We start from the raw sequence: 15,159 nt of genomic DNA, 5'->3' as shown, positions 1-15,159 counted from the left end.
ATTAGATTGTTACCACAAATAAAATTCTGAAAAAATAGAGTCATGAAGAAGGAAGCACTGTAAGCACTTTGATGTTTCTTACACATATTTTCCTGTGTTCCCCGGCCCCACACATGATTTTTTTTTTTTTTTTTTCCAGTACTGGGGGTAGAACCCAGAGCCTTGCTCATGTTATTCAAATATTTCACCTCTGAGCTACATCCTCAGGCCACACATACACATAAACATGCTGTAATTGTATCTGGGCATATTTTCATTTTAAAACCTACGTGCATATGTGTGTGTGTGTGTGTGTGTGTGTGCGTGTGCGTGCGTGCGTGCGTTTGTGTGTGTTTATATATGAATGAATAGATAAAACTGTAAAAATTACCTAGTTGTCTTATATCCCTTCATGTGACATCCCATAATTATTTTATGGTCCTCTGTGGGTAGCTCCCCAGTTTTTTATATCAGCAGTGCTTATGTCTACCCCTGCACTTAGTCTTTGTGTTTCTGATGTAAATGTTGTCTTTATTCTGAATCATTTGTGTTGAGATACCTTTATTCCAGCTGTAGGGGTTGACATGTCAGTGTACTTATGTATTGAGGAAATGAATTTTTCCTGGTGAGAACCTCCATGTTGCTCCACACAACCCCTTGAGCTGCCACCTTCTCGCTCCCAAACCACCATCTTGCTCCATGCCCTCTTTTTCAGAAATCTGCATGTTTTTTCTCCGATCCACCTGTGTGTCCTTTAATTTCCCCTTTATTTTCTCATTTCCCATCTTACCATCTTTCTTAACACAGTGTAGCTTTCTCTTCAGTTGAATCTAGTTTTCTGTTTTCCTTTATTTGAAAACCAACTCTAAATTTTTTTTTTTCCTCAATAAATGTTCTGTTTTCTCTGAGTCTGTATTTCAATGGGAAAAATAGTGCATGACCCCATATGCAGTAAACTGAACCATAACCACGGTCTTTTCAGGACATTGTTATTCCCTGCTAATTCCTTTTCTTAGGAGGTCTTTCTTTGAGCATCTCCTTTATGTGATTATTTGTTGGGTGCCTTGCATCCATGATCTGCTAGGCCATCACAGCAGCCCTGCTGTGGTGTGTAGTGGCATTACTTTGCATGTGAGGCGACACAGCTAGACTGTAGTGGCAGGCATACCTCTACCTCTGCTCCCCGGCTGGAACCTCGAGGCTCTCTTGTCACAAGGCCTCCTCCCTCCTAGGCTGGGGACCACCACACACGACACCTGCAACGAGGACACATATAGCACCTTGCTGCAGAGGTTCCAGCGCTCTGAGGAGGAGCTTCGCAGAGTCGCAGAGCAGTGGCTGGAGTGCCAGAAGAGGATTGACGCCTACGTGGATGAGCAGGTGAGCACTGTGCCAGAGGCACAGCATGTCCGTGGACAGGGTGTGTGCCAAGGGGTTGCCACGGTGGAGGAGCAGGGCTTCCTGGCAGAGGCCCTGGGACACCCATGTGGACCTCACTGCACCAGATAGTTCTGCTGGCACAGCTGTGCTAGGTATGGCAGCAGCAGTTGTTCAGGTCCACCTCAACCAAAACGTGCACACCATCCCTTGCATAGACTGGGGACCTTGGAGAGCCACCAGACCTTGTAACTCCAGAAGGCTTTACTGAACACTGTGGTGTCAGAGCCCACTTTCCATCCTGAACTGTCCAGAGAGCAAGCACAGACACACATGAAGGTGCTAGGGAGGGGGGAGGAAAGAGCTGAGAGGCAGGCCATGCCTGCTGGAGATGGACCTGCAGGGACATTGTGCTATGTGGCCACAGCCCCTCAGGAGGGGACTCTGAGCAGTCCTTTGAGATGGTATCCCCTTCTTAACCTTTCTAGAACCTCTGGTAGAGTCAAGTATGGAAGACTTTTAAGGTGGCCTTACTTTAAAGGTCATTAGTATGAGGAGTAAGAAGGAAAAAATAGAACCATGGTTCTGGATCAGATGTGTGCTGGTCCCAGGACTAATAGTGCCCCTTAGAAGCTGACTATGCCCTTTGTTAGCCTTTGTTCCTATCTGAGCATCAAGCAGCTGGAAAGAAGGAAGGCACTGATATGGGCTCACTCCTCTTGTTTGAGGAGCTCAGTTGTCTTACTGCCATTGTTCAGTCTCTTGCTCATTGTTCTGCCCTTCCCCTTTATCACTGCAGTGGGCCTCTCCCTGAGCATTGCACACACAACAGAGGCAGAACCGTGGAGCTAATCAGCTTTTGCAGCTTTCTCCCTACTGTTCTGTGGTCTGTGGCCGTTGGCAGGGTTTGGGAGAAAGTTGTTGCTTTGAGTTTTCTTCAGCATGGATGTGTCCCTGATTTTGTCTGGTTGTGCAACCAAAGACTTGCTTTCTCACTGTACTTGTAACTGACCAGTGTCTTCTTACCTCAGGCTGGTGTAAGAGCAGGGCTCTTCCCAAGCCACTCCCACAGATTTCAGTTTGGCCGATGATGGAGCAGACCAGGTAGTCATGAAGCTCTGCCTGTGGCTTGCCTGGGTAAGGATGGCCGGCCAGACAGGTAGAGCATGAGTGAAGCTCCAGCTGCAGCATTCCCTCTGCAGCCTCAGCCACCAGACCTGAGCATTCAGGTAGCCAGCAGTTAGTCACATGGAAGCGACAGCAGAGAGGGTGCTGGAACTTGCTCTCCGCTGTGCTGTCTGCACATGGAATAGTACTTCCTGAGACTGCTGTTCAGACTGGAGTTTGCTATGGGGGTAGATCAGGAGCCAGGAGGTAAGGAGGGACTGGGGCAAGGAGGTCAGCTGTAGCACAGGCTCTTGAGCTGCAGCAATGCAGAGGGAGCCTATGCAGAGGTCGCTGCTCCCTGGGGATCTGCTTGACATGGGTACTGTGGAAGACCCTGAAAATTGACACCAAGCTGCAGTTCTGGATCTGCCTCGGGAGCCCTGCTTAAACCGTTCCCCTTCAGTTTTGTATTCTATAATTCCAAATAAGTTTTTTGTGCTTCATTTTAAAAAAAGAAAAAAAAAAAAAAAAACCCTGCAACAAGTAGTTCCTTGTGTAGTAAATTGCATGTGGTAATCTGCTTATGGGTCACCCACCTATAGAGAATATTCCAGGATAGCCACACACAGTGGTTTGTGGAAGATAACAAGGTCAGAGATAAACAGTGAAACTCTGGTTTACTGGGGTATCAGATCATCAGTATGCTATGAAGGAAAGGGGGAAAAATGGTCTAGATGTGAGTCAGCTTTCTGTTACCATGACAAAATGCCTGAAATAATTAACTTAAAAGGATGGAAGGTTTGTGGTTCATGGTTTCAGAGGTGGCAGTTCATGATTACTTGATCCTGGTGCTTTGGTGTGGTACAGTACATCATTGGAGTGCACGGCAGAGAAGGAGGCCTGTTCACTTCATGGCAGCCAGGTAGCAAAGAGAGAGGGGAAGGGGCTGAGGTCCCAATATTTCCTTCAAGATTGTACCCCCTGTGACCTAACTTGCTCCCATTAGGCCCCACCTCCTAAAGGTTTTGTCACCTTCCAGTAGTGCTCCAGGCTGGCAAACAAGCCTTTAACAGATGAATCTTTAGGGAAAATCTAAGATTCAAACTTTGGCTAAATCTTGTCATTGGGGCTTAAGCGAATGGTGGAAGGAAGCTGATGAGGAGCTGGAGGGGGATGAGTTGCAGGAAGCAAGGGCCATTGCAGCTGGGAGCAGAGACAGGAGCACTAGGGCTCTAGGGCCCAGGAAAGGGTGACTGCAGATGATGACAAGGACCTCAAGGCTACCAGAGGAGAGAGGTGCATGGAAGGGTCCTGAACCCATAGGTCTCTCAGTAAGTGAAATTATGAAGTAATATTACCTACCAAGTCTCTGTCCTGACAGTGTGCTGATGTTATAAAATAAACTCAGGAGTTCTGCTGTCTTTTCAAAGGACCATGACCTTCAGTGCCCTTAGTTTGTCTTTGACAGGGTTCCTGTACCAATGGAGGAGGGGGAAAGCAGTGTTGCTGTGGACACTCTGGACTGTAGCACGCCACATGCAGCATTCTGGGAACCTTCTATGTGTGGACAGTTAGCTCACTACAGGACAGCTGCCAAAGCGTGCCCAGATGGCACCAGCTGGCATTTGCTGTTGGCCTGGAGATCAGTGTCTCAGGGCCCTCCTCAGTGCTATACTAGTCATTACAGTAGCTGAGAAGCTGTTTTATCTCTGCCCTGCACCCTGGTGTGGAGATGCTGCAATTCCTGGGTAGGGAATGTGCAAAAGTGAGTTGACAGAGGTTTCAAGTCTGATTAGACTAGTAGATCCTGAGGTCCCTTCTACTCTGAGATGTCATTCGAGAGACACACCTGTCTCTGACAGTGGAGCTGGTAGCTCTATGCCTCCTGCCCAGGGCTCATCAGGGCTTTGCAGAACACTTTCTGGGGAGGCACTGTCTGCCAGGCTTGCATGGCAAATGGAGACTCCAGGTATGTGGGTAGTGTCCATCCTGGTGTGGAAATGGGGAGGCTGGCCTTTTGAGTCTGAAGTCTGGAAGCTTCTCTGAATTGGACTGCCACCTCCCTCTTTCTACACATTTGGCATTACTTCTACTTTTCACTAGAGTTGGGTATCCTGGTTTATCCATGACTTTTCCCTCAGGTTGTATCTATGTAAGCTTATGCAGTGGTAAATAATTGTAAGGTGATTTCAGAAATGGAATAATTAAATGATAATTCAGATTAGAGAAGAGCATGGTGCCAAGTTCTGTTTGGATCATGCCTTTGCTGCTCCCAGGCTCTAGAAGTGGTGGTGTTACCACAGTTTGGGTGGCAGGAGGCTCCCTTAGGGCCCAGCCAGGCAGGTTTGGGGCTACAGGGAGAAAGGTCCACATCCTGTCCCCTGGTATACATCAGATGGGTATGATAGATCTGTTTCTTCAGCTGGACTAGGGCTGAACAGGAAAAAGCCCCAGGATAACTCTTAACGAAGGGGGAGGATCCTTCCTTGCTATGACTGAAGAGTACTTTAAGAGTAGTAATTTCTAGAAATATTTGTTGCCTGCAGTTAGATTCATTTAATAACATAATATACATTGTCATCATTGCTGTTCTAGTGAAAATGGAAATGTATGTAAAAATAGCAATATACATGTTTTCTTTTGGAAGAAAAATACATTACCACTTAAAAAGTAAAGCTGATATTAAATTTATTTCTTTAAAATTGTTTGTCCTGCCTTTTTTTTTTTTTTTTTTTTTTTTTTTGGTATAGGAATTGAACCCAGGGGTGCTTAACCATTGAGCCACATTTCAACCCTTTTTATTTTTTACTGGGAGACAGGGTCTCACTAAGTTGCTGAGGCTGGCTTTGAACTTGCAATCCTCCTGCCTCAGCCTCCTGAGCCACTGGGATTATAGTTGTGTGCCACCATGCCCAGCTGTCTTGTCTTTTTTACAAAGAAAGAACATTCTCTCCACTAAAGCAGCCAGAAGATACATTCCTGTTTTTACTCTTCTCCCAAAAAGCAGGAGAAATCAAAATGCCATAATACCAATTAGGGAAATTGAGCCTCTTTTAGTAGCATCCAGGGAGTCATTGCAAAATGGGGGAGGTGACTTAAAACAATAGAAATGTATGTTGTCATCGTTCTGGAAGCCAGAAGTTCAAAATCAAGGTGTCATCAAAGCCATGTTTTCTGCTGAAGAATGAGGGTTGCAAAGGTGGGGAGACTTTCCTGCCCTTTCCCCTCACAGTGACCCCAGGTGTGCTGTCTTGTAATTTAAAGCCTGTGGAATGGAGATGAGTTGCTTCCCATCAATAGCGTTTTAGAAATTTTATACTAATCCAAAGATTGTAAAATGTTGATCACTTTTAAAATAATTGAGTCTCTATTCACAAAGAAGCAGAATGCAGGGAGGCAGTTAACAGCTTTGAAATGTTATTTTACTTCTTAACGTTCATATTCTCTTTGTTCAGTACATACATAAGACTGCAGTTACCCAAGTTTGTTCCCCCAAATAATTTTGACCTAGAGAATGTGAGGAGAGGACCAAAGAGGGGTTTTTCATTGGTGATGTTTATCAAATAGCTCTTGATCTCTGAACTAAGGACATAACTTTCCTGTCTTCATATATGAATACATCACCAGTGAAACCACATCATCTACAACCACAAGAATGGGATCCTAATTAGAATAAGTTTACTTCACCTATGTGTAATATGTCAAAACACACTCCACTGTCACATATGTCTAAAAAGAATAAAATATGTGTGTGTGTGTGTGTGTGTATATATATATATATATATATATATGATCACCTTTCCTAATTTTTAGCTATTTGAGATCATTTTTCAAACTTGCAATGGTAATACATACTCTCAAAGAAAAATGCCTTTCCTGAAAACTGCAGGCATGTATGATGAAAAGAAAGGGTTGACCCTTAATATTGAATCCTCTCATCTAAGAATCTGATGTATTACCTTACTTTTAGGTCTTTTTTCTATCCTGCGTAGTCTGTGCATTTCTTACCTGTTTATGCCACAGAGTTTCTTTTTGGGGGCTGTTTTGTGAGTGGCATCTTTCCAAGGGCATGTGCTTTCTAAAGTGTGGTAAACAGGAAGGCCAAGTTAGGGTCACTGTTCATCTTACCAAAGTCCCTCAGTAGCTCCTGTGTAGTTTTTTAGTCAATTGCTTTGAGTTTTCTGGGAGATCATGATATCATCTTCAAATAATGATAGTTCTGTCTCATCCTTTCCTGCATTTGAACTTTTTTGGCTTCAGCTAGACCCTTCCGAGCAGGGTGAGTGAGCGTACTGGCAGAGGCACCCTTGGCCAGTTCTGGTGTTGGGGGTTTTGAATGTCTCACCATGAAGCACTGTTTGCCGTATAGATTTTTGGCACTTACTAGCAAATTTAAGTTTATTTACTTGGGTTATTTTAAAAGGAAAACAGGAATAGTTGTCAAATTTGATTTTATGATTTTTCTATTTCTGTATTAATTAATAGATTAAGTTTCCTAATTTTGAGACATTGCTGGCATTCCTGGGATTCATCCTTATTAGATCATGATGTTCTTCACTGGTAGACTTAACTTGCTGATGTTTTATTTAGGACTTTTACATTTATGTTCTGAGGTGTTATGGAGTTGAGTTTCAGTTTTTGACACCTTGTCTGGTTTTTTTTTTTTTTTTTTTTTTTGTGTCCTGGGGATCGAACCCAGGGCCTTGTGCTTGCAAGGCAGGCGCTCTACTGACTGAGCTATCTCCCCAGCCCCACCTTGTCTGTTTTGCGTGAAGATCATGGTAGCTTTATGGAACAACTTGAGAAACTTTTTTCAGTTTGTAGAAATAATTTAAATTTTCTATTCCATGAAGGATGCAGTAGAACTTACCATGAAACTTTGGGGCCTGATTCATGTTTGCAGGGGACAAGTATAGATCTACTATTAGTCTATTTCAGGTTTTCTTCTTCTTGAATCAGATTGAGTTTTGCATATTGATTTTCATGTAGAAAGTTAAGTACATTGTCTAGATGAAGGGTCTTGAGTGCATGCCTCCAGGCTGCTGGTGGAGTGGACCAGCCCAGGAATCCTGTGGTTCTCCTATCCACGGAATCCTGTGGTTCTCCTATCCACCATGAGTACTCACACCTTGACAGGCTCAGGGAGAGAATACTTCTCTTTGCATAGGAAATGGCCTTCCTTCCACAGTGGGGGGTCTCTGGGAAACTGTGTTTCATGTAAAAAGAACACTTGTGACCATTTTGATTTAAGTTAAGATACTGAAATGGAATGCCTGATAATATATCTGTAGTATCTGTGTTTTTGTTTACATCTTGTCTATCTCATTTTTATCATTTAAAAAAAAATCTTCCCTTGAAAACATCCAGTGTCATTGCTACTGGTACCAAGGTTTTTGGTTTTTTTTGTTTTGTCTTGTTTTTTTAACATCTGCTCTCTAGATGACAATGAAAACCAAGCAGCGCATGTTAACAGAAGACTGGGAGATATTTAAACAAAGGCGATTCATTGAAGAACAGGTAAGATTGTCCATAAGAGAAGCAATTAAAGGAAGTAGGAAATCCTCTTCACAGAGTGAGTGGCACTTTGCACATTAGCTACTCTGTTGCAACAGGACACCACATGAGGACCACATGGGCAACTTCTGCCAGTGTTAAACAGTGGTTTTAGCCTCAAGGTAAACCAATTTTGTTTGCCTATTTCCTACCTTCTGTATACTCTTTAAGGAAGTCAGTGTTCATGGAGTGACTGATTCTGGTGCACATCAGCCCTAGGAATTTTATAGGCGACATTGCTCTAAGTCCCTATGCTTACCTGTGAGGCAGGTATTGCCATCTCTAGTGCACACATGAAGAGGTAGCATGCTGCCAGGTTAAGGCTGTTTCTGCAGTCATGGGGTTTCAGCCCAGCTTCTCCAGCAATGCCAGGAGCCAGACCTTCTGTAATCTACCTGCTCCCTCCTCAGCCTGGTGGAGCCTCCTCTAGCAGGCTTGCCCTGTACCCTCTGCTAATGCAGTTTTTGGAGAGCTTGCAATTGACCTTCCTGTGATTGGCCTCAGATCCCTCAGCCGCTTTTGAAACTTCTTCCCCTAATCTCTCATCCCCATGGCCACACCAGGTATTCCTACTTCCTGGACTGTTTTCTTAGTTCCTTCATGAGCTTCATGCCCTTGGCCTTTCCCTCATTTCCCTGCCCCCTGCCCCTGTTCTGTGTATCGAATGGCCTTTCAGCTGCCACCTGTTCAGTTGCCAAAGCTGGTCCAGAATTCCTTCTCCTTTGAAATAAAGATGTTTCCTAGGGATTGGAATTTGGGTGCTACTTCCAAGGAAGCTCCCAGGCCCAACCTAACTCTTCCACCACCACATACTAGTATCTGTTCCTATGGCTGCCTTACTGGTCAACCCAGCAGACACAGAGAACTTGGCATGCAGAAGGTAAAGTCTGGGTATATGCAGTAGCCTGCCTTCTGGATGTCTGTTGTGAGGGCACGTGCGCTTGTTGGAGACCAAAGTATTTAGGAAGTTCGTGGTACCTGGGCCCTTGTGCTATTCAGCTTTGGCTACAGACTCCAGGTCTGCCACCCCTCTTTCCTGGTCCTGCCCAACCGAGGAAGCCATTGGTTTCTAAACAAGCATGATACATATTATACATATTATCATAATTACTAGAAAATGTGATCCATGAAATGGGGAAAGCATTTTGTGAAATTAAGCCATTGTTTGATAATTTCCTCTAGTTAACCAATAAGAAAGCAGTTACTGGTGAGAACAACTTCACAGATACCATGAGGCACATGTTGTCATCCCGACTGAGCATGCCTGACTGCCCCAACTGCAACTACAGGAGAAGGTGAGCTGGGCTGTCATGGGTGCAGCAGCTTGCAGCCCTCACTGAACCAGGCAGAGGTCCGGAACCACCTTTAGAAAACATGATGACCTTCTGTGTTGGTTCTCTTGGTAACTGTCCTTACTTCCCGATCAGATGTGCTTGCGATGACTGCAGCCTCTCACACATCCTCACTTGTGGTATCATGGACCCCCCCGTCACTGATGACATCCACATTCACCAGCTACCACTCCAAGTGGATTCTGCTCCCGACTATCTCTCTGAGATGCGCCCACCTAGCGTGTCCTCAGCAAGCTCAGGGTCAGGCTCCAGCTCTCCCATCACAGTTCAGCAACATCCCAGACTCATCCTCACAGACAATGGCTCTGCACCAACTTTGTAAGTTGTAACTGTGTAATAAAGTTTCAGAAATTTAAGTATTCAATCACAAGAAACTGACAGTGATGTCTATATAGAAGGATGAACATCATCATAGTGCTTTTCATGAAAAAGACCTTGCATTGTTTTAAGCAACTTTTAAAACATGAAATCAGTCAATTCAAAGTTGAACACTTGTTTCATTACCTGAAAAAAAAATGTTAAATTAACAAATGCCAGTATAGTAAAAAGATGTTGGTATGCAGGGAAGTGTCTCCTCGGCTCTGGCCCCTTCTCTAGCTCCTGGAGGGCGGCCAGCTGCCGTTCACCCGCCTCATTGTCAGCTCAGCATTCATGCTTGCTTCATGTCTTGCTAAGAGCTCAAATGATCGCGTTAGCAAGCGATGGAAAGTCTGTCTTTTGTGTTCCCACATAACTAGGTGTTCCTCTTGTACCAGCAAGGCTGCCCAACTGCTCTTGCCAATTCACTTTGTTGGTGGCTGGTCCCCAGATTCCTTAAGAGCTGTGACCCTGTCCTTTGTGAGGGCTTGTGGAAGGGTTGTAGTTACTTGAGTAGATTTAGACTTCCATTGCATGTGCATCATAGAGCATGTAGCCATCATGAGCCCTGCAGAGATGCCCAGTGCAGGAATTGTTGCCCCTGATCTTGGCAGCCTTCCTCAGATTTCTCTGACTGATCATGCATTTGTCCCCTTTCTCTGGATTTCTCAAGGAGACTGATTTTCCTTTAGAATCTTTCATTTCTCGATTTGGACTCATTCTCAAACCCCAAATAATTCTTTTTCTTCCTTTTTTCCTTCCTGCCTCTGCTCCCTTTCCTTTTTTTTTTTTTTTTTTTTTTTTTTTTTTTTTTGGTGGTACTGGGAATCAAACCCAGGGGTGCTTTACCACTACATCTACAGCCCTTTTCTTTATGTTTTATTTTGAGACAGGTTCTCTCTAAGTTGTCTGTGTTGGCCTTAAACTTGAAATCCTCCTACCTCAGCCTCCCAGGTAGCTGGTATTACAGCTGTGCACCATTGCACCTGGCTGTACCCCTTTAATTTTAATAAAACAATTGTGTCTGCTTGGGAGTGGCAGAAGGAATAGTTTTACAAAAGGACATCTCAAGTCACAAAATAAATGTAATATCCATTAATCTGATTAAGTGTTTCTGATTTCTTTAAAATTTCTGCTTTTGAAGGTTTTTCCTTCCCATTCTTCCAGGTAGTAAAAATGCTATTCTAGGTCTCTCTTCTCATATTCAGGTGACCAGGAGATGTTGGTAGTGAGTGACACTTCACAGGACTCTGAACAGAAGCAGTGATCTAGAGGAGGCATCTGTATACAGCAGGTGACTCCTTACCATTCTCTGCAGTCAAGGAGCCACCTGTGACCTTGTTTGTTGTCTCAGTTGTAGTGATGATGAGGACGTTGCACCATTGTCAGCTAAGTTTGCTGATATTTATCCATTGAGTAACTACGATGACACCGAGGTGGTGGCCAACATGAATGGGATCCACAGCGAACTGAATGGTGGTGGGGAAAACATGGCCCTGAAAGATGAGGTATGAGTGTGGCTTCTTTGTAGCCACAATAGATGGCATAGTATGGTGGTCTAAGTTCAATTTTTGTATTATTCTGCTTTGAAAAGTGTAAGTTACAGAAGGCTGCTTTTAAAGTCCCCTCAGGTGAGCAGCACCAGTAGTAGTTCTTCAGAAGCTGACGATGAAGAAGTGGATGGTGAGAGCAGTGGGGAGCCTCCAGGAGCTCCAAAGGAAGATGGGGCCCTGGGAAACGGGAGCCCCAGGACAGAGGAAAATAAAGTGGACACTCCGCCCCCCACTTATCCAACTCAGCAGGTAGGGTTTCATGGTTCAGATTTTCTTCTTTATCAAGGGTGTCTCAGTATATATTTTCTCCAAACACGAGCATTATTAATGGTAAAATTACTTCATTTCCTGTTATTCCTGTTGATCACAATCAGAGAGAATCAAACAACTCCTATTTTATTTAAAATACAGCAACTCCTATTTTGTTTGTCTTGCTTGACTTTATAGATGCTTAAGTAGTTTTTTGATGAGAAGGAGAACAAACGAAGGTCAAGGGGGCTGGCTAATAAATTCCAAATCTTTTTTTTTTTTTGATACTGGGGGGTGAACTCAGGTGGTTAACCACTGGACCACATCCCCACTCCTTTTTTTGTTTGTTTGTTTTTTGAGACAGGGCTTGCTGAGTTGCTTAGAGTCTCACTAAATTTCCCAGGCTGGCCTGGAACTTAAGATTCTCCTGCCTCAGCCTCCCAAGATGCTGAGATTACAGGTGTCCACCACTGTGCCTAGCCTAATAAATTCATTTTAATAGGTGATGTAAATTTATATAGTTCAAATAAAAGATGATGTTAAAAGGTATACACTGAGAAATCTTGCCCTTACCTTCTTCCCCACCCACCCTGTCCACATTTGCACACCTAGTCTTCAGTCCCAGTAGATGACCGATTTTATCTATTTATTATGTGCATAAGCAAATATTTATTCTTCCCCCTTCTTGTCTAATAATACACACAAAATTCTGTGCCTCATTGTTTGCCTGGCAATGCATCCTGATAGATGATGTCTCTGCAGAGCATACTTTCTCATTCCCTTCTGTATTTCATGATGTGAACATGCTGTAGTTTCTGTTTTTCTTTTTAATCCTTTGTTGATGGACACTTGTACTGTCCACACCCTCTTTGACCGTTGCAAACTATGGAGTGAGTAACCTTGTACATCTGACATTGTGTACATAAGCAGATAAGCCTTAGCAGTGGTCCAGCAGTGAACTCTGGGTCAGAACATCAGTGAGTAGGGTTGGGCAAGGCCTTGATGGCCAACCCCAGACTCAAAAAAAAGAGTGGCCCATAGTTTTGGATTGTTGCCAATCTGATACATGGAAATGGTAACACCTGTGGTTTCAGTTTTCTTTAATGGGTAAACATCCTTTTCTCTACTTAGGGACTGTTTGTTTCCTTTCCTGTCTTGTTACTGAGTTATAAGATTTCTTTATATGTTGGATACACATCCTTTACCAGATATGTGATTTGCACTGTTTGTTCATGGTCTGTAATGTGCCTCAGTTTTTTGTTTTTGTTTCTTGATATAGTGTCTTTTGTAAAGCAGAAGCTTTTGGTTTTGATTCATTCCAGTTTATGAATTTTTTCTTTTCTGAATCATCCTTTTGATACATTATTCAAGAAAACTTGACCTAACAAAAACTGTTTTCTTCTAAAAGATTTATAACTTTAGCTCTTATTTAGATGTCATGACCCATTTGACTCAGAGTTTGCTTATGGTATAAGGTTAAAGTCTGCATCTGTCTTTTTAAGTTTGCAGACATCCACTTACCCAGTACCCTCTGTCATGCTGACCTTGCCCCTGCTGAAGTGCTTTGAGCACTTGTTGAAAATTGATGGGCCATAATGCAAAGGTCTAAGATTTCATTCTGTTCATTTGGTCTCTGTTTGTCCCTACCTCTGTAGCACATTTGACTGTTGGTTAAGGTGAGTTTGGAGGTAGAGTAGGCTTTTCTCTCCAGCATGGTAGACCTGCTTCTCACAGACAGCAGTCCTCTTAGTGTAACTGGCAGGTGGGAAGGACAAGCAGCCAGGGCCTCTTGAAAAGGTGCACTAACCCTGGGGGCTGCCCTTAAAGTGATCCCCTTAGGGATTAGTTCCCTGTGGATTCTGGAGGGACATGGGTGTGCAGACAGTGGTATGATTCCCTCACTGAATTCTCTCTAGTTCTACCTGATTCTGAGGGAGTATACCGAAGTCTTTTGCCAGCTTTTGATTTCTACATTTGGGAGTGATGTCAAATGTGTGTACATATCATCTTAGCTCCCTGATACAGTGACCCTTTTGTCATGATGAGATATTTCTCTACTGATACTTCTTACCTTAAAGTCCATTTTATCTGAGACTAATGAAGCCAGTTTAGCATCTTTGGTTACTGTATGCACATTATGCTTTTTTTTCCTAAAGTTTCAGTTTCTTCGTGTCTTTGAATCTAAATTTGCTTTCAGATCTCTTAGTTGGGCCTTGTATTTTTAAAAAAAAAAAAATTTTTAGGTATTGATGACTTATTTTTATTCATTTATTTATAAGCGGTGCTGAGAATTAAACCCGGTCTCTCACACATGCTAGGCAAGTGCTCTACCACTGAGCCACAACCCCTGTCCCTTGTATTTTTATTCTATCAACCTCTGCCTTTTCTGATATTAAACAAAATTTTAGTGTACCATTTTAATTGTCACTAATTTTTTTTTTTTTTTAATGGTACTGGAGATTGGAACAAGGAACACTCTACCACTGAGATACATCCCCAGCTCTTTTTATTTTTTATTTTGAGACAAGATTTTGCTAAGCTGCCTAGGCTGGCCTTGAATATGCAATCCTTCTGCCTCAACCTTGCAAGTTGCTGGGATTAACAGAGCTGTGCCACCACACCTGGCTTCTGACATTGATTTTTTCATGATTTTTTTAGTCATTTTCTAGTGACTGCTTTAAGAATTATAATATGCACCTTAATTCATCACAATCTACTCCAGATTAATACTGACTTAATTCCAGTAACATAACAAACATTGCTCTAATATAGCTCCATTATCTTCTTCCTCCTTTAAATCATCATTATTCTATGTATTTATTATATTTGTTATAAATCCAATATAATATTTTCCATTTGCCGTCTAACTTACCACTTCTGGCATTTGTCTTTTGTGTGTGTGGGTGGGTGGATTTGCATTACCATCTATTATTTCATTTCAGCTGAAGTACATCCTTTAGTATTTTAGGTAGGACCAGTTTGCTAGCAGTGAATTTCTCAATTTTTACATGTAAATGTCTTTATTATTTGTCCTCTGTTTATTTTTATTTTTTAGGGTAGTTTTAGGTTCATAGCAAAGTTGAATGGAAGGTGCAGAGGAATTCTTTGCCCCTTGCCTCACCTCACATCCTCCCCCACCATCAGAATCCTACACAGAGGGGTGTAGTGGCTGAACAGAGTCAGACCTCATGTCAGGCCTGTGCTTCCTCGTGGGGGTGGGGCTGCTGGGAGCTTCCAAGGTGGTTATGTACATCTACTTTAATCCATGTTCAGCTTCCTTGTATTTCTTAGCTCTGTAGATTTTTTTTCATCCCATTTGAAAACTGAACATTTTCAGCCATTGTTTCTTTAAGTGTTCCTCTTGGAGACCCTTTCCCTTATCCTCTCTCCCTGAGACTTTGCTGCAACATGCTGGTGTGCTTGCTGCTCTCCCAAAGGTTTCTGTTTTTTCCTTTACTCTCTTTTCTGCTTGTCTTCATGTGGATAATTTCTGTTCCCGATTGGAGTTCACAGATCCTTTCTCTGTAATCTTCAATCTGCTTTTAGGATTCACATTTCATTTTATTTGTAGTTACTGTATTATTATCCCCTCTATGTTTGATCTTTGTTCTCCTCCTTGCCTTACATCTCTA

The 15,159-nt window shown here is 43.0% G+C and overlaps 1 protein-coding gene across 11 annotated transcripts in view; it reads left to right on the top strand.

Moving 5' to 3' along the window:
* FAM193A (family with sequence similarity 193 member A) overlaps positions 1 to 15,159 on the top strand; it is a 154,299-nt gene that overhangs the window by 88,888 nt on the left and 50,252 nt on the right. For all 11 annotated transcript variants that reach the window (XM_079154370.1, XM_079154369.1, XM_079154378.1 and 8 more), the window contains 6 exons: positions 1,212 to 1,359; positions 7,903 to 7,980; positions 9,199 to 9,311; positions 9,444 to 9,686; positions 11,080 to 11,233; positions 11,348 to 11,527. In XM_079154370.1, the coding sequence (XP_079010496.1) occupies positions 1,212 to 1,359; positions 7,903 to 7,980; positions 9,199 to 9,311; positions 9,444 to 9,686; positions 11,080 to 11,233; positions 11,348 to 11,527 (916 nt within the window). The remainder of the gene's footprint in view (positions 1 to 1,211; positions 1,360 to 7,902; positions 7,981 to 9,198; positions 9,312 to 9,443; positions 9,687 to 11,079; positions 11,234 to 11,347; positions 11,528 to 15,159) is intronic.

This window comes from Sciurus vulgaris (assembly GCF_902686455.1).
Source record: "Sciurus vulgaris genome assembly, chromosome: 9".
Taxonomy (NCBI): Eukaryota; Metazoa; Chordata; class Mammalia; order Rodentia; family Sciuridae; genus Sciurus; species Sciurus vulgaris.
Note: the sequence above shows the minus strand (reverse complement) of the source record. Positions and strands in the feature narration are given on the sequence as shown.